Raw genomic sequence first — 22,299 nt, 5'->3', positions numbered from 1 at the left:
CAGAAGTTAAGATTATACCTATCTATGTTAATTCATATTTCTTGTTAGGTTTTATTACCTTTTTATATGCATAATGCTTTTGAAACTTAATTAGGTAAAAATTAATTATAATTTTAAACTAAATAAAAAGGTTTGACATTTTTTAGTTTTACCAAATTATCTTACTTTAGGGAACCTTTAACTCAAAGCAATAAATTAAGAACCTGTTGCGGAGTAGGGCTGGGCAATGTCAGAATTTCGATATTGTGGTATATTGTGAGCTTCATATCACGATATTATGATATACCGCGGTAATTAAATTGTTATGTATATTATAAATGCTAAGACTATTTTGCAATTAAAAATTAATGTGTTTAAAGAGCATCATTTAAAAAAATGGGGTACTTATCCTATATTAGCTCGCAGCATAATTATCCCATGGAATCAACTAATTATAAAGCATCATTATTTTAAAACAGAAAAATTTTATTAATATAAACATCAATTACTAATATAAACATCAACACAATTATAAACATCAAAACAGTTATAAACATCAACACAATTATAAACATCAACAATTATAAATATCAACACAATTATAAACATCACAAGGAGATCCGACAATCTCGGATATTTTTAAAATCAGAAGCACGCTATTCTCAAAATGAAACCAGAATCAGTAACTAAGTATACCATGGAGGGTTGATATAACGCGCGGGTGTTTGAAATCCGATATCGCCAATACCACGGATATGACGCATGCGCTTTAAAGTCAAATGATACCACAATATATTGTAGGAGAAATTTCTAGCTGCCGAGAGGAGGTATCGTAAATATTAGGCGCAAGCCTTTGAGTTCTTCACCCCTAAATCAATCACGTGCCATACCAATACCTCCTAGATACCATACCATACCGCCTCTTCCTCGCCGCCGGTCGGCCGAAGATATTGGCTAGCGGTGAGTACCGAGAGGTGCAGGCATACCGAAGTTCAATAACTCGGTATTGCCGAAGAATATACTTCCGAATATCATTACCGCGGTATCAAAGAAATACCGGTAAATGACGGTATTGCGGTATATTGCCCAGGCCTATTGCGGAGGATTATTATTTGGAGTAATTAATAAGTGCTTCCTTTGGACAGTTATGTTTCCTGGTACTGGCGAGTTATGTGATTTATCCTGTGTGATTAAGTTTTATTGTTTTTTTTTCTTTATAAACAACTAAGTAAAATTTGTTGCATAGCATTTTAATTTTTTTATTTATTAACTTGACTTATTTTTGAAAAATATGTTTATTAGGGCATATTAAGTTTCAACGCACAACTGCAATTGACAGAGAAGAAAGAAAAAAACAAGAAAAAAGGGAAAAACGAGAAGGTCCCGAAGAAGAAGTTGACAGAACTATATGGGTTAAATACACTTTGGGATTAAAGCATCAGGTATGTTTTGAGTTACTAAATTCAGATTAAATGATTTCTATTTGAAATTGATTCTGTTTAAATGATTAATTTAATTACTTTAGGTGTGGAAGCAAAAAGGCGAGGAGTATCGTATAACAGGCCAGGGAGGTTGGAGGTATATTAGCTACACTCGAACTTACAAATTTAAACCTTGCTGTGAAAGTGGCTTGAGAGCTGGTCCTTGCAAAGTGGTTGTCGTGGAAAAAGGAGCAGAACCAAAAGTCCTAGATACTAAAGAATACTTAAGAAACATTGACTCAACTCCAGATGAGGAGCGATTTTTTCCAGTTTCGGATTCTTACTCTGATTTGACTCACATAAAAACAGAAGTGGATTTAAATTCAAGCGTGGAAAATGAAAACATTGATGTTGAAGATATTAAGCCAAAAGTTGAAATAGAAGCAGATAAAAAACCAGTCATTAAAAAGAAATATGTTCCACATAAAGCAGGCATTCTCACATCATATTGTTTAAATCCTGATTTGGATGTGGATCTAATTAATGTATCTGAAGGTTTATCTGAATCAGTTAGGGTAACATACCCGAGATTACCGAAGTCTAGTAAACTCGATGACTTTTTAGAAATCAGGCTTAAAACTATTGAAACTCAATCCAAAACCCCCGAACCAGATGAAAAGAAAACACCATCAAATCTTGTTAAAGTTGAAGTCAAATCTGGAAATCTAACATCTCAAACAAGTGTGAAATTACTTGTCAAGAAAGGTGCCACCGCAACTGAGATATCCCGTGCAATTGCAAACAAGCTCGGCAGAAGAGATTTTTTCAAACCTAAAACTGCCCTAGCTAAAGCTTTAGCAAATGGTGAAATTGGAACATCAGAGGATTCCCCTTTAAAGTTAGCTACATCTATGTTCAGATCTCCACGAAAATGCTATTCTCCTTTGTGTAGGCTTGAAAGTTCCCAATCTAAATTAGGTCAGTGCAATTGCTATTCTCCATCCTGTAAAACATTTAGATCGAGTCAAGTATTTATATTTAGGAAAGGCTCCGACCAAACTGTTACAAAATTCAATCTAATAAATGCTGCCAATCTTGATAAGAAAATAATAACTAAGGATGGCTCCAATGTCGTAATAAAACAAATTTCAAATCGTAGTTTAATAAACAATGAAAAATTGAATCGTAGTTCGCCTCCTCCACTACAGCCAATTGCTGCTAAAATTGAAAAAATGGATGAAGATGAAAAGCCTTCTATTGAGGCTAAAGATATTGCTGCAGATGAGGAATCAAAACCTGTCGTTAAACCGGCAATCGACCAAGGTACAAAGGGAAAAGCATTCTTGGGGAAGGCAAGAACTTCTAAGAAACCTAAAAAGATTGGAAAAGGCATTTTGCCACCTTGTAACCGGTTCACTACTCCTTCAAAAATCAAAAGTATTCTTGCTTTGCCTCCTCATGAAGTGAGACGATTATCTAGAAAAGCTGGTCAGCGTGAGACGTCTGCTTTTAATTATAATGCCAAGAATAACCAGTATATTTGGCCCTATGGTACCTGTCCTAGACCTTCCTTTAAGCTTTCTTGGCAATTTAGAACACAGACATTGTTCAGCATTCATGAAGCTTCATTGCAGTTGCGCGTGATTTGGTCCTGCATTCGATGGGATGATGTTCAGGCTAAACCTCCACCTAGTGGCACAAATACAATATCCACTGAAACAGAAGTGCAAACCATGGAACTGCTTCAGCGGAGAGATGTTGGAATGTTTGGCCTACGTTCTGAATATCTTGTACGAAGAATAACTGTACCCATTGATCTCCCTACTAAGCCTAGAGGTAAGTTATTTGGATTTTTTTGATTGTATTTGTTGGTGTAAACAGATACAGTAGGGAACCGAATATCCGGAACAATCGGGACCATCGCTATTCCGGATAACTGATTTTTCCGATTTTCTGAATCGCTACAAAAAGCCGTTTTTTTATTGTTAAACCCAACTAAAAAAAAAAAAAATTGGAAATAATCTTAAAAAGAAGAAAAAACGATGAAGTAATACACTAATAATTATTTCCAAAATGATGGTAAGGTGAACATCTTTAAAAAAAAAAAAAATCCTAAAATCTTATGAGGAAAAAATTTTTTTTTTTTAAAATGGTGGGAAAATTTATCGCATTTTGTTCCGGTTTTTTGGTTTTCCGGTTTTCTGATTTCCGGATAACGGGTTCTGTACTGTATTTGTATCTACTAATTTCATTATTAGATTTCCCAATTTAACTAAATTTTTTATGCGTTGTTGTTATTTTTTATGGCTATGTTTGTTATGAGTGCTCATATTTATGTTTACCCAAATTTAGACAAATTTTTTTTCTTCCATGATGCAGGTGTTCAATCAGTCATTAATAAAAGCTTTTATTGTTCGATTGTAAATTTTTTCTTCTGTCTATCAATATATAGAAGAATTATGAATTTGAATACTATTCAATGGATAGCACTAAGGTAGATAATTTGTATTTTATATAAGGACCAGTTTTTTGTTAGAAGGTAGCTAAAAATATGAATATGCTGGGTTCTATTTTGCTTACTCTAGCAGAATCTTCGGGCGTGTCTTATGTATTAGTCATTTGTTTATGACATAATTTTTGTTGAATCTAACTCCTGAATAATAAAGCCCTATATCATAAGAAGTAGGCGTTATTAGCTTCAGGAAAAACCTAATAAAAATTTATAACTTATTTATAACTAACTTGAAATTCAAGAAATCATAAAATTTTTGTTAAAGATCAAAAAATTTTAATTTTAGTATTTTTTTTTTTTTTTTTTACTTAAGGAAATTGCTTTTAAATAAAATTACAATTTTATTATTGTAAAGTTTGAATAATTTTGTATTTATTATATTAATGGGTTAATGATTTATTTTGTAAATTAAAGTAAATTTTTTTTTTTTTTTTTGGTGTTTGTTGATTAAAAATAGAAGAACGAAATGATAAATGAAATGGGTTTTTCATTTACAAATCTAGTATTTCTTTAGGCATTTTAGTACTATTTTAAGTTGATCTTCAAAAAAGTTAGTAAGAAATACTACATCATAATTATTCTTAACTACCTGGTGTAAAGTATTGTGTGATTTATTTCAGTGAAGTCAACTCCTCAAAGAAGTGGTTTGCGAGAACGTAGAAGACCAGAGTCACCTGAAAACAGACTACCTACGGTATCTGAAAGTTGGGTACCTGAAGAAGATCTTGAACTTTGGGAAATCAGAGAATTTGGTGAAATGTAAATTTTTTTCTTTGCATTCATTGTTGCAATTAAAACCTTTTGGACGTTTCATTTTGCTGTAATAATATGTTTTCATCTCCTTTCTTAGGGTTGAGAAAAAGAAACGAGAGCATTTGAGGGACCGGCAAGCACACCAACATGCCCAACAGAGTGCAGAAAAAATTAAAGCCCAAATGGAAGTTCAACTTGTTCAACAGAGACTTGCACTTCAACAGAAAAGGCTTCTTGAATCCTCAGGACAAGCAACTAAACTTCCCAATAAAGTAACTCTCTCTCCTAATCCAAAAACTGCAAAAATTGTTTCTGTTACTTCTACCACATCTTCTACCTCTTCTACTGTCACAAAGGTAAAAATTATTTCTTTCAAAGCATGAATATAACCTTGGAATGCTACTTTTTTTTTCTACCGTGGAAAATCGAATGATCGTTCTTACATCTATTCTTTATTTTAAAATTTTTTTTGTCCACTAATATTTTCTTATTACAATGTATCTCAGGCATGAATTATTCCTAAATCTTTGCATTTGTTCATTTCTCTATATTTTGCATTAAGACCCAGGTAATGTTTAATTCATTTAAAAATCTTGAACCACATTTCTATCTTTAGAAGTATCCAATTTTGCTCAAGTACTACATATATATTTGTGCATTTACATGTGCAAAAGAAACACAGATTCAATCACATATTTATCAGAATTGCATATTCTGATTTTACTATGAGGAAATGATTATTTTTTAAAAGAAAATTATATCTGTTTTTGCTATTATTGATCTTTGTTAAATTTTTCAAGAGTAAAAATTTTTTTTCCATTATGTAGCTTTAGACAATAATAATTAGGTTTAATTCTTTTAGGTATAGGTGACTCCAAAACACATAAATGGGAACACTGTTTGCTTACATTTACATTAAGATCAAATCTGTTTAAATCTGATGTTAATAATTAAGCAATATAAATCGGTATTAAATGAACAATTATGTTTTATGCTTTTCAATTAAAATCTGAGGAAAGGGAATAAATAAATAAATTTAGTATCTGTTTTTCAATTCACTTAGATTTTACAGTATTTGTATTTTTTGTTAAATTATTCAGAACAATAATTAAAAAAAATAAAAAAATTGATTCTAACTTAGCTTGAGTTTTTGTTTAATTTTATTTAATAGGTCCTTTCACGAAAGTCAAATTCGTAAAAACTGCCCCTTCAGGAAATTTCACTTTATAAAAAGACTGCACGAAATTGATCCACTGCAGTTGTCGGCAATGCCGCAAATTGAATAAGTCGAAACTCAAATTTGCAATTTGATTGAATTATATTGACATCTGAATTAAATCTGAAAGAAGCTCAGATAAATTAGTTTTTTTTTTATTTATTACATATGTATTAATAACAAGTAATCTATATTAATAATGCATTAATGACTCATTAATAAAGTGAGATTATTTATTTTTTTAATTTTGCAATAGGTTTAATTATATGTCTCACCTTTTTTTTATTTTAAAAAATTAGATAATAAAATTATCTAAAGAAATCAACATTATTTAGGTTATTTTATGTTATTGAACGAAATTTTTTTTTTGAAGAGGGATGCTGTTTTTCATATTTAAAGCAACTCAAGCGAGTTTTTTTTTAAAGTCTCGCCACAATGACAGCCTTGTAATTGTTTTCTTTATCATTTTATTTCCAAGTAATTTCCTCAATATTATTTTAACAACCTTGCTTTTTCATACTCTCTTTTGAAATGTTAGATTTTTGAACTGTATTGAATAATGTATAAATGCATTTTTAACTTTTTGGCAGATTTCTTTGGTTTCTTCTTCCGGGGCTTCGACAACAGCTACTACTCCTGTCACCAGAACGTATCCAGGTGTTCGTAAGATTTTCACCAGCCGAACAACTAAACCTGAAGGTAAATATTTATAAACATTTAGGTGGGGGTGGTCAAATGACTGATATGAGAAAAGTTTTTTTTGTTTTATACGGATAACTTTATGCAAGGATTGACTGCTATTTATTCACCTAAGCACTAATTTATTCTCTCCATAATATAAGATTATTTATACATAAACTAGGAAATTGCTCTGGTGTGAACCATAATTTTTATTTAGTGTAACAAAATAATTTCTGAAAAATTTGTATGGTATAATAAAAATTATTTATGTATAAAAATAAAATGAATATTGCAGATTGGATCTCTTTGATTATTTATTTAATATCATTTATACATTTTATTCTATTAAATAAAACTAAAATTTCTCTGAGATATAAGTTTAATGGCTTAGAACTATTACTCTAAAATCTATTTTAGCCTGTCATAAAATAATCCTGATATATATAATATTTTTGTGTAGTGAAATCATTAGCAACTCTTACAACTACAAATGCAAAGGTATCGACTGCAATATTGCCGAAGACACCTTTGGTTGTGAGAACTCCAAATTCTGCTAATCCTCCTGCGAGGCCTACTGTTCTGACCGTAAGTAGATTATTTTGGCAATAAGTATAAAATTATGAATGATTTTTAAGTAATGTCTCAGATAGTTTTCTTCTTGTGGTGTCATGTTAGAATCAAATTTAGATGTTAAAGCTTTGTTATTTTAGAATTCTGTATTGAAAAAATAATTCTTTTCTTGTATTTCACAATTGCAGTAGGATTGTACTTTATTTTATTAAAGGATCTTAATATTGAGTGATGCAAATCTTTACGGTAATGCAAGGCATATTTTGTAGAGGCAGGATTTTCAAAGCATAGTCCGTAACAGAGTTGGGGTTTTAATACGACTCGTTAAAAACCTGTCAAAAAGTGTTGAAAATCTGGCAAGTTTATTTTGAAATTGGGGACATTTTATTAGATACTAAATCATGCATAATACTTGTATTTTTATTATTTCTATAATTATTATTTATATTATACATCACAAATAAAAAATTTTGCCAAAATTTTAACTATTAATTGGTTTTTTAAGAGGTAATCTTAATACTTAAAGATCCATATCATTATTCAGTTAATATTACAAATGTTAGCTATATGTTATTAATTATTATCAGTCTAAATATTGATTTTAATTCTTTTATGTTACAATTTATGCAGATTTTTTTAAATTTAGTGAAATGAAAGTGTTTGCCAACAATTGTCATAAATATTTACAATGAGAGAACTAGTGTTTTTGTTAGTTATATTATTAATGTATAATTAGTTCACTGATTTGTGAACTAACTAAAATTATTTAAAAATAAGTTAATAATTTTTTCAATCAATCAATTCAAGGGTTTAATTAAATTACTATTAATATTTAGTGTAGTTATTGGAATAAATTTGCTAGTTGTGTGTTATTTTATGATAGAATAACTTTAGTACATTTACTTTCTAGACTATGCAACTCAGCATCAGTTGAAAGAATAGTTTCGAATTTGGATCTTATTCATGCAAAACTGAAAAATAAACTTAGTTGTGCAGAGAACTTCAAAACTGTTTTTTCCCCCTTCCTTTTTTTTTTTTTTTTTTTTTTTGTAATCACATGCTTTAAGGAAAAAAGGATTTAAAATGGGAGTAAATGAAAAGTGATTTTACATACAATGTATAAAATGATTGTTGAGTATTTTTAATATTAAGCTGAGATTGTTTTTGTATTTTTATTTTCAATAATTTAACAAATTAAAAGATTTGATAAATTTCAATTGTACACATTTTTTTAAAATTATTTTCTAAGCCAAAATTTGGGCTTTTGGCAGTAATTGTCAAAACAAAAGAGAGTATAATATTAAAATTATTCAAGAACGTAATTGATTAATCATTTGCAATTTTTTATGTATGTTTATTTATAAATACTTCTTTTTTATAATTGCTAACAATTATCCTTATATTATGATTTCGGTTTTTGACATGACGGTTAAAACCATGGTTTAAAATTGTCAATTGTCAAACACTTGCCCAGGGTTCCCACGGTCCTTAAAAACTGCTTAGTTTTTATTTTGAAAATTAAGGGCCCTTAAAAGTACTTAATTTTGATTCACGGTCCTTAAAAGTCCTTAATTTCTAGTATCACTAGTTGGTTGGAACAATTTTTTTATCTTGGGAAAATATCCACAATTTTTTTAAAAGTGATACAATTTAATATTTTATATATTTTGTATTTAAGTAATTTATATTTTGTCATTAAAAGTAATTTTTTTTTAAAAATATATTTAATTCACGTTGCACCCCAGAGCCCAAGGTTAAGAAAACTAATATGGGCATAGTAGGCCTTGGTCTTCTATGGGCTGTCGCGCCATTGAGTTTAGTTTTTTAAGTATAATAATTTGATTAGCTTTTAAACCAATAAAGCTTCAGTCGCTTTTAGTTTTAAAAAATTAGAACAAAGCCTACATTTAATTAATTCGCTTTTATTTTTGAAGAAATTGAAACAGAGTTTGTGTTCTTTCTTTCTTTCTTTCTTTTTTTTTAAAATTTGGTTGTTAGTTAAAATGACTAAATTTTTTTAAAATAAATAAAAAGTTAAGCAATATTTTAACGCTTTTCAATAATTTAACAATAGTGCTCTTAAATATAGAATATATATCTATATTTTTTAAAAAATTCCTTCAATACATGTTCGTTTAATAATTTGTCAGATAGTGAGTATTATTTTTAAACATTTAAATCTTTAGTCTATTTCATTTTCAGAAAAGAAAATAATAATAAATAAATAAAAAAACTTACATTAAAACCATTTGACCATTAGTCAATACAACTTTATTATTTTAAATAAGTAATTAACAAAAGCCTAACAATGTTTCAAAAGCACATTTTTTTTCAACAAATAATTTAAAAAATGTTTTATTTAAGTGGACATTTTCTTTTTTTATTTTGTAATGTATGTAAAATATTTTGTGAAAGTTTTATTATTATTTTTAAAAAATCTAAGTCGTTTTTAATTTAAAATTTTTTTTTAAATAAAGCTTGTGTTTGTTTTTACTTTAAGGCAAGTCAATCCTTAAGACAGTCTTAAGTCAATCCATCTTTATTTTAATTGAAAATATTAAGCAATGCTATTGATGTTATAGAATCAATTTTTTTTTAGAATTAACATTTTCTTTTGTTATAAATTTATTTTTGATTGATTTAAAGATCTCTCATTGATAAATTTCAAACATATGTTAAATTGCGATGCATCGCGATGTCTAACTGACGATCAATCACGATATAAAATGTCTTACAATACCCTGGCCTATTTTTACATAAACAATAAAAATTCTTAAGGATTTTTTTTAAAAAATGTTGTTTGATCACTGGGTAGGTGGCCGTTTTATTTGGCCAGATATTTGACTATTCGACCAAATCACTATTCATTATTCCCTATTTTATAATAAGTAATATATATATATAAACCATATTTGCATCCAATTTTCATTGCCTTTGATTTATTTGACAAATTATTGTTTTATAATTTCAGACAATACTTTATTAAGAAAATTTTTTTTTTATCGTCGATTAATTTAGTTCCTTTAATTTCTATACAAGACACAATACTTTTTAATTGGAGAAATTCTAATTCCATCTTTTTTTATGAATGATGTTTCTGATTCCACTATGTTTTGCTGTTTTTTTTCCCTTCATTCACAATAAATTTTGTACTTAATGAATTATTTCATTTCATTTTCAATTTTTAGATATGGAATTTTTTCATTTTTATTTCAATTGATCATTACATCCTGCCTTGTCCTGTGTTTCAATATTTATGTTAGCACTTATTTTAATTATCATTTCTGTTTCTCAATTCTTAATTTTAATTAATAAGTTTTCCTTGTAGTTTATTTATTTCTTTTTTCCTGATTATTAGGTACTGAATATATTCTGATTTTAATCATTTAATTTTTTATATTTTGTGATTTTAATAAATCTTTAGCTTATTATAATTAGGTTTTACTTGGTTTAAAATAATTGTCTTAACCTTTAATGTTAGTTTCTTTTTATTAATTTAATGAATTTACCATCTTAATTTATATATTTCTATCTGTTAACATAATTTCTTTCTATTTTTAAAATAGAAAATTTTAATGTTTAATCTGAATTCTTTGAGTTTTTCTTTATATTCTTAAAAGCTATGTGAGGTGATTAAATGCAATTTAATCTTAATTAAATACAGATTATTTGTATTAAACATTTCTTTATTTAGTTTTTTTTTAAATTTTTTAAAGGATGACTGAGTTGAAGAAAAGCTATTTCATTTTTTTAATCTATTATTATTAATCTATGATGTTTTATTTGATGATAAATAATCATTTTTAAGGTCCTTAATTTCTACAAAAAAAGTCCTTAATTTTTTTGATAAAAGTCCTTAAAAGTGCTTAATTTTTGCTTTGATAAAAGAGTGGGAACCCTGTTGCCAATTCTTGTCTTTAGTAGCAGCATTTCAGCGCCCTATTGTTATTCTGTTTAAAGTTTTGCGTTAAAGTGTTAAGTAAAAGGCGCTTTTGAATTACAATTATTTTAGATGATGATGGGTAAATTCTGAGAAAGACAACAAATAAGTCTTACAAATGTTAAAACAGAGAGTGATTCTGCTAAAGAACATGAAATCAAGTATTTGAAAGTTCTTCAAGAACTGTAACCGTGAATATTTTACTTGTTAGCAACCTTATTTAAGTTTACAATCATTTGGATTCCTTTTTGTATGATAAATAATTTTTTCCACCTTAGTATGTATGTTTTATCAGTGTTGTCTGCTAACAAATAATATAAAATTTAATAAAAAATTTTTCTGTCAGTTCTCGATTAAATATCTACCTGTCATAAAAATTTAACGACCTAATATTAAAATTAACTCTGATCTTCCTCTTGTTAATGAATTTCTGTTATTGCATTATTATATATAACAATTGTATAGTCCATGGGATTCCTTAGTATTGGGTTAATGCATAAGTTCCGGCGTTTTTTTTTTAAAAATTATATTTTTATTTTTTTGATATAAAATAACAACAATTTTATCTATAATGTACACTCCGTTGTTTTTTATGACCTCCTCCCAATGTTCAACAAGTTTTTCGATGCTACTTTGGTAGAAATTACCCGTAAGCGTCTCGCAAAAGTCGTCCAACCAAGCCCGTAATTCGATGTCATTATTGAACGAAAGGCCGCGTAAAGCATTTGAAATTACTCCATTTAAATGCTCTAAAAAGTAACAAAAATTAAAGTCAACAGAAAGGTGAAATACACTATTTTATAGAGCGAAAAATTCTATTTCGAATAACACAAAAGATTATGCCAAAACATTTCATCTTCAACGCAAATTTTTTAAATTAAGAAAAGTGCGGGAACTTATGCATCAACCCAATACATTAAAGCAGTTGTTTGGCGTAAAAAAAAAATATTGAAGGGATAGATGGCTTACATTATATAGATAGAGATTTTGTTTTATTTACGAATTTTGGAGATATTTTCATTGTATTCGCTCCTTTCGTTTCGAATTCTAATTTAAAATATCATCAAGGAAAAACGAGAATGAAATTTCAAAAAAAAAAAATTGATAAATCTTGTATTTATATTTTATATAAGAGTTAGATACTTTTTACTCCTGAAATACAGAAAGAAAATTAAAGTTTTTACCCAGTGCTATCATGATAGTATGGGGTGACTTTTAAAATCATTACTCTTTACCGAAAACTGCATTATGTGGTGTTTATTTGAAAAGGTATAAATTTTCGACAAAGATTCCTTATAATAGAGAGTGAATTTTGCATCAATTTATGGAAAGAAAACGCAATAGGTCAATTTTTTATATGTTAAATAAAACTACTGTTTGTATGAATAAATTGAAACATTGTCAAAAAGTTAAACTGATTGTTTTGTGACTTCTTATTTGCATTTAGCATTGTTTAATGTAAGGTAATACCATATTCATGTGTTTACTGATTTTTAGTTGGGTGGTCAGATTGTGAGGCCACCGGTTGTTCAGAATCCTACAACACCTGCAACTCCTATACGTACACAAATTCAATTAATCCAAGGTCCTAATGGTCAACTTCAAGTGCGTGGATTATTGCCAGGTTTGTTTATATGTTCTTTTTCAATGCTGGTGTATTATAATGATTTAAATAAGTATCAAGTACATTCAAATTAGGAAAATAATGAAAAAGATTTAAAAATTTGTGAAACTTTAGGAAAATAGTCAAATGAAGTGTAGCAATAGAAAACAAAAAAGTTCCTATTTTCAAGTAGGATGCTTTCCCCCCCCCCTCCCTCCAACTACAATTATTTTTAGATACTTAATAAATGAAATCTTACTTAATAAATGAATCACTTGATGATGAAATGATACTTAATAAATGAATCAAAACAATACATATAAATGTATTGTTTTGATTTTCAAGCAATTAAATGCAAGAATATAACTGATATAGATTTTAGTAATGACATAAATCTGTTATATTTTCCCCAAGGTAAACATATGCTCCCCCCCCCCAAAAAAAAAAAATTTTTTTTTAAAACTTCTAAATAGAACTTTGCTTAGTATATATTTTAAAAATTTTGAGCAAATGAATGTTACAATTAAATTTATTGATCCTAGTAGTAAAAAAAAAAAGTTTTCCTTTCTTAGAAAAAAAAGTACATTAATAGTGAAAAATAGTTTGCTTAATAGTGAAAAATAGTTTGCTTTCCCTGTTTATAATATTTTGTTCACCCCTTTAAATCTTTGTTGTTTCTTTGTTCTGAAGATGACATTTTCCTTCCTATTACTGTAAATTTCAGGTTCTTTTCCATATTGAATTTCAACTCTTGTTCTTAATATAATTTTTAATCAATTAAGTGTTACAATAGAAGTTAAACTTATTCTAGAGATTAAATAAAATAAATTAGTTCCCATTCTCTGTGGATGATATCCTCCCTAAAACCTTAAAATTTAGATGTTTTTTAAAAAATACATATACTAAGAATGTTAAACAGTAGAATATAATTTAAGTGGCCATTTTTATTAATAAAAACTTTCTCAATCTCTGATAATAAATTCCCCTTCTTCCTAAAACCTTAATTTTATGAAAATTACCTGCTAAAGTTTCCAAATTTGTAAACGTCTTCCAGATTTTCGATATTTTTTGATATAATGGGAATGTTATTAACTGCCATGCAATGGGATATTCAATGTAAACAACAAAAAATTCAAAATGTAGATTTTCTTATTTTTGATATTTTTGTGTGTACTACTACTTACTGAAAAAAAAGTCGAAAACTTAATTTTATCAGTTTTTTAAATTCTGTTTTAGTGTTAATAATTTTAGCAAAAAAGAAAAGAAAATGTAAATAGTTTTCAGACAATGAAGCACTTTGTTTTTTCAATTGCATACCTGTCAAGGTTGCAAAAAAGCCAACCTTTATCAACTTTAATTTTTTGCCCAGTTACTCTCAGTTAACATGCGTATTGAAATTAAATTCATTGATTGCTATTTCGTGAAAAATATAGTTAAAATTTATTATATTATGGAGCATCAGATGTCTATTATTGCAACATAGTGCAATAATATACAGCTACTGCAGGGCTAAAGAGAATAGAAGGGCTGGTTCACTCCTTTGAAGTATCTCTTGCCACGCCGATCCTCCGCAAAGCTCGCACTTTTACTTCAAGAACGGAGCGTTTGGCTTTACTAGCTCTAACTAATATTGGATCATTTCTTTTTGCGAGATATTCTAAGACATTTGTTATTTTCTATAATGACTTTCCTCAGTTTTTGCAGTGAATTTACAAGAATTTAAAACTATTATCTAAATGCCAGTTTGCGCGATTGCAACTTGCAAAAATTCTGATATAAAAACAAAAGGAAAAAGTATAATTTTTCGCGTGTTCCCTAAAGTAAATGAATAACTATGTAAAGAATGGATTCCGAAATGACACAGTTAATATAAAACCGCAATACGTTCATTCTGTCGTAAAGAACTTTTATAAAAATTCATTATCTAAATAGAAACCGCCTCGCTACTTCATAAAGAAAGGCTGGTGAAAAGAATTAAAAAATAGATAAAGTCAAAGAAAATTAAAATGTAAGTAAAAAGTATAAATAAAATATATAGTATATAGTTGAAATTCTCCTAATTTCATAACATATTTTTTAATGTAGTTATTCTAAATATTTATGATTTTTTTTAAAAATTATATTCTCTTCAATTTAAATATCTATGTATTATATCATCGTAAATTTAAATGTCTATAAACAATTGTAAAATTTCTGATGTCATTATGAACCTAAATTATTATTTTGTTTCAGTAATTAGCGTTTAAGGTTGATGTTTACTAATGATTAAGTATGAACAAATTGCTATTAACGACATATTTTAAAATCAGGGATTCTAAATTTAACTTAACTTATCGTTATAAAAGAATATGTAGATAAAAAAAAGTGTCGATATATGCCTTCATTTTTCTTAATAGTTAAAGTTAAAACTGAACTTTTTAAAATAAAGTATTTATCGTGTCATTTTCACCAACTAGCAAAACATTTTTATAAGTTTAAAATGGTATTTTTTTAATATAATAAACAAGAAAGTTTTTTTTGAACTATGTTTATGAACGGAAATAATGTGTTAATTACGTAAAGTTTGAAGGCTAATAACCAGAAAAAGTCTAACTTATTTTTACAAGAGAAAGATGCAAAGTTATCATATCTTTGCTTGCGATCTCCGAGACCTGTAGACACAGTGACGTCATGAGGAGGGAAATCGTAGCTTCAGCTCTAAGAGCGGAGTGAACTAGCCCTTGTATTCTCTTTAGCCCTGCAGCTAATGTGACAAAAACAATCACTACCTGTTATAAATTATACATCAATGCTTGGTTTTAAAAGATATTTAGATTTTTTTTATGCTTAAGTTAGACTTTTTAATTTCTTAAAGTAAATCTCCGTTTTTAGAAATATTGTAAATTATTTTAGTTTTTATTAAAGTTATTATTTTTGTTGAACTTATTTCCATTTAATTGTCAGTTCATCTGATTTAACACAGCAATTTTAAATGTATATGATTTAACATCTTGTTGTCTAATTTTCGTTCTTCGGGGAAAAGAATATCTTTTTGGATTGGAGACCATTTTTTGATTAAAAAATATGTCATAAACTTTTACTCATGGCTCATAAACTTTTCAAAAATGTGAAAGAATTTATAATAATAAAAATAAATAAATAAATACAATTGTTACAGGAACAAAAATGGTTAGACCCTTCTATTTATCAATTTTGGCTAGTATAAAGATTCATACTAGCCAATATTTATCAATTTTGTATGATTTTGAAAGAAAATTACTTAAATAATTTTTTGCTTTTCTTTGATGTGTTACAACTTTCAAGAATTTTACCTAAACCTTAAAATAATATAATGTCAATGTTTTCTTTGCAGGTCAACAGTTAATCAGACTTTCAGATGGTAGGCTACAGTTACTTACTTTGCCTGTACAGCAAACTCAACCTGAACAACCTGCTATACAGGCACCACAACAAAATCAACCTGTGCAACTACCAGCTCTTAGGCCTGCTATATCTTTAGCCCCAGCTGTTTCTGCTACTACAAGTGCAGCTGTTGCTACTCTGGCATCCGCCCCCTCCACGCCCATGTCCATCACAATGCCCTCTACTAATCTTACAAATATAACTGCTACTCCTGGAACTATACAACTTGTCTCCCAAGGGCAGACAGCACAAATCAAGGTAGTGTATGAAAATCTTCATTTTTTTTTGCTTAATTATTTTTATTTAAATAACATTTTTTCATTTAAATTGGATTCTTTAAAATTAAAATGCATTAAATAAAGTAATTCACATGAACATCAATTTAGAGATCCACTTAACTAATGTAAAAGACCAACAGTTAAGGAAAAACATAAACTATGGACATTAATGAAGTTGAATATTAATAATGTTTAAAAGAAGCATTTATGCTGACAGGCTTTGTTATGGTTTAAATTGTAAAAAGTAATTTGAATTTCATTGCTTTTTTAATAATTTTTTTTATTGAACAAAAAGGGGGATTTTTTCCCTTCCACTTTGAACCGTGTTTATTTGCCCTGCTAACTTAAATTTTCAATTGAATAGAAACAAAATGTCCTTATTCATGAAAGAGAAAGTTCAAATTGCTCTACTTCCTTTTTCTTTTTAATATTTTTTTTTTAGTTCCATTCATTTTATTATATGAAATATTCTTTTGTGAGTTGTATATCATTTAACTAATGACAAAACATTATTTTATAGACATTAATATTTATCATTTATTTATTGATAATTTTTTAAATAATGTTTGCTTAGATCTTTCTCTTAAAGACCTATTATCTGTAAATCTATTTTCAGGACTCTTTCTCAAAGTCCGGACTATGTTTTTTTAAATCTATATATATTTATGTATGTACACACACACACACACACACACACATATATATATATATATATATATATATATATATATATATATACAGTCAAACCCCGCTATAGTGAACATGGCTTATAGTGAATTCCCGGATATAGTGAACAAAATGCTTGGTCCCGTGCCTTGCTATACGCGTATGATGTTATTTTTAGTGGATATAGTGAATCAAAAAAGTGAGGAAGTTGGATATAATGAACTTTTTTCTGTCTTCGACTGATTTCCCCCCCCCCCCCCCATTTTCTTTGTAATAATTTTGAAATTTCTACTTCAAAATAAATACATATACCGATTTTTAAAACCATATAATAACCACGTATAGAAATTACTTTTATGTGCTCGAATGGCAGGTTAGACAGGTTCAAAAAGCGGAATAACAGAAATTCAGGAAAAATTATCTGAGAGTCTGGAAGTGTTTCCATATCTGATGTTGAGGATTGCTCATCAGCTAAAGATTACACATTTTCCAGTCATTTATATGAATATAATGTAATAAAAGGGAGGAGTTTCGGAACCATTAGTGAAATTGCCTGCGTAACGGATATAATGAACTCCTGGTTATAGTGAACCGAAATTTTAGTCCCTTGAAGGTTCACTATAGCGGGATTTGACTGTAGATATATATATATACTATATGTAATTAAAAACAGAAGTTAAAATTTTTTATATGATCTTAAGTAGATTTTAGAATAAAATTATTCATTGGTTGCAGTATTTTTCTTTAAATTAAATGAAACTTAAGCATCCTTATAAGTAACACGTTAAATGCTTGCTAAGAAATAAAGGTGGTTCTACATTTTATGACACAAAAACAAAATTTTACTTAATTCAAATTTGAAGTTTTCCCAATCTATGTGTGGAGAACTGCCTATATATATATTTTATAAACCAATAAAAAGTATTTTTTGCACTATTGTTTTCTGCTTGTTTTAATACTTGCATTTAAAAATTGATGACAATTGAATATAATGGTTTTGTTTTGAATATTTGTTTTCAGTTTCAGTCACCTGTTGCTATTAGTCCAAATTTGGTCTCTGCCTCTGGAGCCCCTGGTACTGTTACTACAACAGCTTCTAAATTAATCCAAATCAGACCTCAAACATCTATTGTACAACAAGCTACTAGAACAGGTTCGTTTTAATTTTTAGGAACATATTTTTTAAAATCAGAAACATACAGTAGAGAACCGATTATCCGGAATGATCGGGACTATCGCTATTCCGGATAACTGATTTTTCCGGTTTTCTGAATCGCTACAAAAAGCCGTTTTTTTTAGTGTTAAATCCAACTAAAAAAGAAATATATTTGTAAATAATCTTAAAAATAAGAAAAAACGATGAGGTAATACACTAATGATTATTTCTGAAATGATGGTAAGGTAAACATCTTTCAAAAAAGAAAGAAAAATCCTAAAATCTGATGAGGAAAAAAAATTTTTTTTTAAAAAATTGCGGGAAAATTTATCGAATTTCGTTCCGGTTTTTTGGTTTTCCGGTTTTCTGATTTCCGGATAACGGGTTCTGTACTGTACTTTGATATGCATATAATTTGTTTTATTAGAATTAAATATTCTTTAACATTACTTTGACTTAGGTGTATAAACTCTATAGTTGTAAATAACAAAGATATATATATATATCAAAGTTTTAAAAAAAATGTATATACAGTAATCTTAGCTTAATGTGATTGCTGTTAGTAGTATCAAATGTTTATTATTATCAAAATAAGTCTGATTTTTTTCTTCTTCATTTGTATGTTTAAATCATTGTTTTCTTTGATCATTACATCATTTAATCGTAACAGTATTTAAATGTATTTTTTCTAAACTTTTTATTTATTCTTATTACTTTATTTTTTATTTATTCTGTATATTCAAATGGAACCTTTTTGGTATAACTATAATTTTGGAAAATAGAATAGATAATGAATATTTATTATCATAATTTTGCGAAATACACCACGCAAACTTTTAAGTGTTATCGTTTGTTAAGTTAACTCTTCTGTTTCAAGTAACAAGTTATATACAAAATGAGTGATAAAATGTTTAAAAATCTTTAAAATAATTATTAAATGAACGATAAATTAATTATTTAAAATCAGAAATTATGTATTTCGATAATTTTTATAAGTTTTCAAATGTGCACAAAACTGTATGTGTACAATTGTGCGTAAGTGTACACCTACAGAATTGTGCAACGCAATTATAAATACATTACATTAATAAATAACAATTTAATGTACTGAAATTTATGTAGACCAAGTGATTAAGAACCTAAAGTTAATATAAATTAGTTATCAAAATAGTAACATATAGAGTGTCGCTTTATCGTAATATGAAATACCTTAATATTATTAAATCAAATGATTAAACAGCTAAAATTCCTTACAATAATTAAAATAATAATAAAATCTTGTTTTGGGCAAAATTGTACTACACAAAACAATACCAAGGCATCCCATTTCGTTTTGTTAATTTTACATTTCTAAAGTTTTAACCTATCAAATGATAAACAGCTAAAAACCTTTTAAAGTAATTTTTAAAAATAGATATGAAAAATAAATTCCTAGCTTGCGCAAAATTGAAGCATAAAATGATCTCAAATGCATCATTTCTTTTATAATATCCCAGATATAAATAAATCAGATGATTAAACAGCTGAAAATTGCTAAAATAAAAGTTAAATGTAGAATAAATAAAGGAATTCATGCATTCCTCTTTTATCCACGTGCTCATCTTGTTACATAATTGTATTCAAATATCTCTAAATTTCGAAATCAGTATACTTCCGAGTCTAGGAAATATACGAGTAAAAATTTTAAGTTGACCTATTGTGGGTATAAATTTGACCTTCAATCTAGTTCATCTAAGCGTCTCACCCCACTCATTCATTTTAGAGAATGACTTGCGTATTTTACTTTCATTTTTTTTTCTTCACGCCTATAGCAGAAGAAAGGAGGAATAATACTTCTGCCGATCCTTGTTAGAGACTATTCTTGGGATGATTGCGGAAAGGGAATTTGTCAAGGGCTTCTTTGGTTAAAAATGAGAGCATCTGGTGTGTTATTGCTACAATTCTTACAAAGTGTTTTTCACCTACATTGTTAATTCTTTAAATAATTATTGATTGTAAATTTAAAAAATCGATTGCTGCAAAAGATAAAGAGTAATAATGAGATTTTGGGGAATCAATTCAACAAAATCAAATTTTCAAGCTGAAGTAGTAAAAGGGGGGGGGACACTGGAACGCCGCCTCCTTAGATATGCCACATATACCGTTTTTCAGTGGTAACTTGTTTTTTGCTATTGTTTAAACTATCTTCTTTTTTTCCATAGTGAGACCTCTTGTTGCTGCTGGGCAGCAGGTGCGACTTCAAACTGCAGCTGTGACTATTCCAGGTTTGGGGACTGTTGTTCAACCTGGTGCTCCATCTACTACTACTCAAGTTGCTGTTGCGTCTAGTCAAAATCAGGTTGCTGGGCAAACCAACAAAATAATTTTGCCACCTGCTCCAGTGAAAGTAGCAGCCACTGAAGCAAAACAAATTCTCACAAGTCCAACAAAAGTTGTTACTGTAACTAACAAAACAGGTGATGGCGTTGCTACATCACAGCAGTTTGTCCTAACAAATGCAATCAAACAGCAAAGTATGCATTTTTTTTTATAGGTCAACTAATCTATCATATTCTAAAATAATTTTTCTTTAATCATATTTTTGTATTAATGGTACAATCAAATCTCGCTATCATGAATTTTGACTACGCAAACGTTTTGATATGTTTGTCATTATTTTTGAAGTATAGTATAATTCCCAAAGCTTTTAAAGGTTAGTGTTTGAATGAATTGAAAATATTGGCAAAGGTTAATCAACTTGGGTCAAATTTTTTTAACAATGTCCAGCAAAATGCAACAATGATTGTAAGTAAATAAATTACTTTTTAGCTCGAAATAACTAACTCCCTGGCATTACAGTCCATGTTGGATCATGGCCTCACTAACAATTTTTCTCCAAAGTCGCCTGTCTCTAGCTCTTTGTTTCCAGTTTCGGACTTTTAGAGTCTTAAGGTCTTTTTCCACCTCGTCAAACCATCTTTTGACCGACCTTCCTCTTTTCCTTTGGCCCTGGCACTGCCCTTTGAATATCTTAGTGCCTCTGTTTTCCTCCATTCTCTCAAGATATCCTAGCCATTGAATTCTCTTTACTTTTACATAGTTGATTATATCTTTTTCTTCAAATAGACTTGCAATTTCAAATTGTATCGCCATCTCCACAGATCACCCTCTTTGACAGGTTTAGCTCGAAATAGGTTTATTAAAAAAATAGTGGCTCTCGTCTAAATTTCCTAGGCTTTTGCTATGCTAAAAATAGAAGAACATCTTTTAGCCAAATACATTTCTCATTGATTCATTAATTTTCCAAGAAATATTATTGATTTATTTTTAAGTTCTGAAAAATTTAATTATGGTGAAAAAAGTCTCAAGGTCAACAAAGAACAAAATGTGTTATTCAATATTTTAAAAAAATGAACTCTGATTAACCTTAATTTTTATGCAAAAAGTTTTTTTCTTAGTTAAATGTCTTTTAATTAATTAAAAGATGTATAGTTTGATAAAATAAGTATCGCTAATAAAATATTTAGGACACATTGAACTTTCTTTTTCATAAATAAAAACATGTTTTTCCCCACTTTTTTTTTTTTTTTTTCATTTGATGTGAACAATTAGCAGTGCAAATATTCAGATAAATATAATTTTGAAAAACAAGCTTCATACTTTGTAGCTGTGTTTTCTTACTTTGAGTGGTTGCTCCTTTTAAGTTTTCTATTTGTCTTTAAAATGCTACAATGTTTTGCCACAAATTTAAAGAAAGGTTATAAAAAAAAAAAAATCTTCAAATTTTGGAGTTCATAGTGGTGTTTAAATTTTTTTATGATATTCCTGATTTTTTTTCTTTGTTCAGAACTTACATTTCGGTTGACACACGATTATAAGAGAAAAATCTGAGGTTTTTTTTTTTTTTTTTTTTTTTTTAATAATCTAAAAGAATAATCTTATATAAATCTGTAAAGAATAATCTGTTATAAATCTATAAGGAATAATCTGATATAAATCTATGAAGAATAATTTGATATAAATCTATAAAGAATAATCTGATTTTTTTTAATTAGAAAAGAAATAAGAACAATTAGACTTCTTAATGTCAAAATTAGTGGAAAGTAGTAGTTCAAAAAGGAAAATCGTATAAGTTTTCTACAT

General features: G+C 28.1%; 1 protein-coding gene across 3 annotated transcripts in view; it reads left to right on the top strand.

Moving 5' to 3' along the window:
• Nucleotides 1-22,299, top strand: part of E(bx) (nucleosome-remodeling factor subunit NURF301 E(bx)) — a 56,334-nt gene that overhangs the window by 18,385 nt on the left and 15,650 nt on the right. For 2 of the 3 annotated variants that reach the window (XM_043048960.3, XM_087162553.1), the window contains exons 8-17: nt 1,282-1,421; nt 1,505-3,236; nt 4,533-4,671; nt 4,763-5,021; nt 6,472-6,580; nt 7,023-7,147; nt 12,570-12,696; nt 16,028-16,335; nt 18,042-18,174; nt 20,379-20,690. In XM_043048960.3, the coding sequence (XP_042904894.2) occupies nt 1,282-1,421; nt 1,505-3,236; nt 4,533-4,671; nt 4,763-5,021; nt 6,472-6,580; nt 7,023-7,147; nt 12,570-12,696; nt 16,028-16,335; nt 18,042-18,174; nt 20,379-20,690 (3,384 nt within the window). The remainder of the gene's footprint in view (nt 1-1,281; nt 1,422-1,504; nt 3,237-4,532; nt 4,672-4,762; nt 5,022-6,471; nt 6,581-7,022; nt 7,148-12,569; nt 12,697-16,027; nt 16,336-18,041; nt 18,175-20,378; nt 20,691-22,299) is intronic. The other variant, XM_087162554.1, reaches the window with a different exon arrangement.

Source organism: Parasteatoda tepidariorum, chromosome 1 (genome assembly GCF_982258835.1).
Source record: "Parasteatoda tepidariorum strain Cologne lab strain chromosome 1, Ptep-v5.0, whole genome shotgun sequence".
NCBI classification, from domain to species: Eukaryota; Metazoa; Arthropoda; class Arachnida; order Araneae; family Theridiidae; genus Parasteatoda; species Parasteatoda tepidariorum.
The sequence above is the reverse complement of the archived record's forward strand: the minus strand, read 5'-3'. Positions and strand labels throughout refer to the sequence as shown.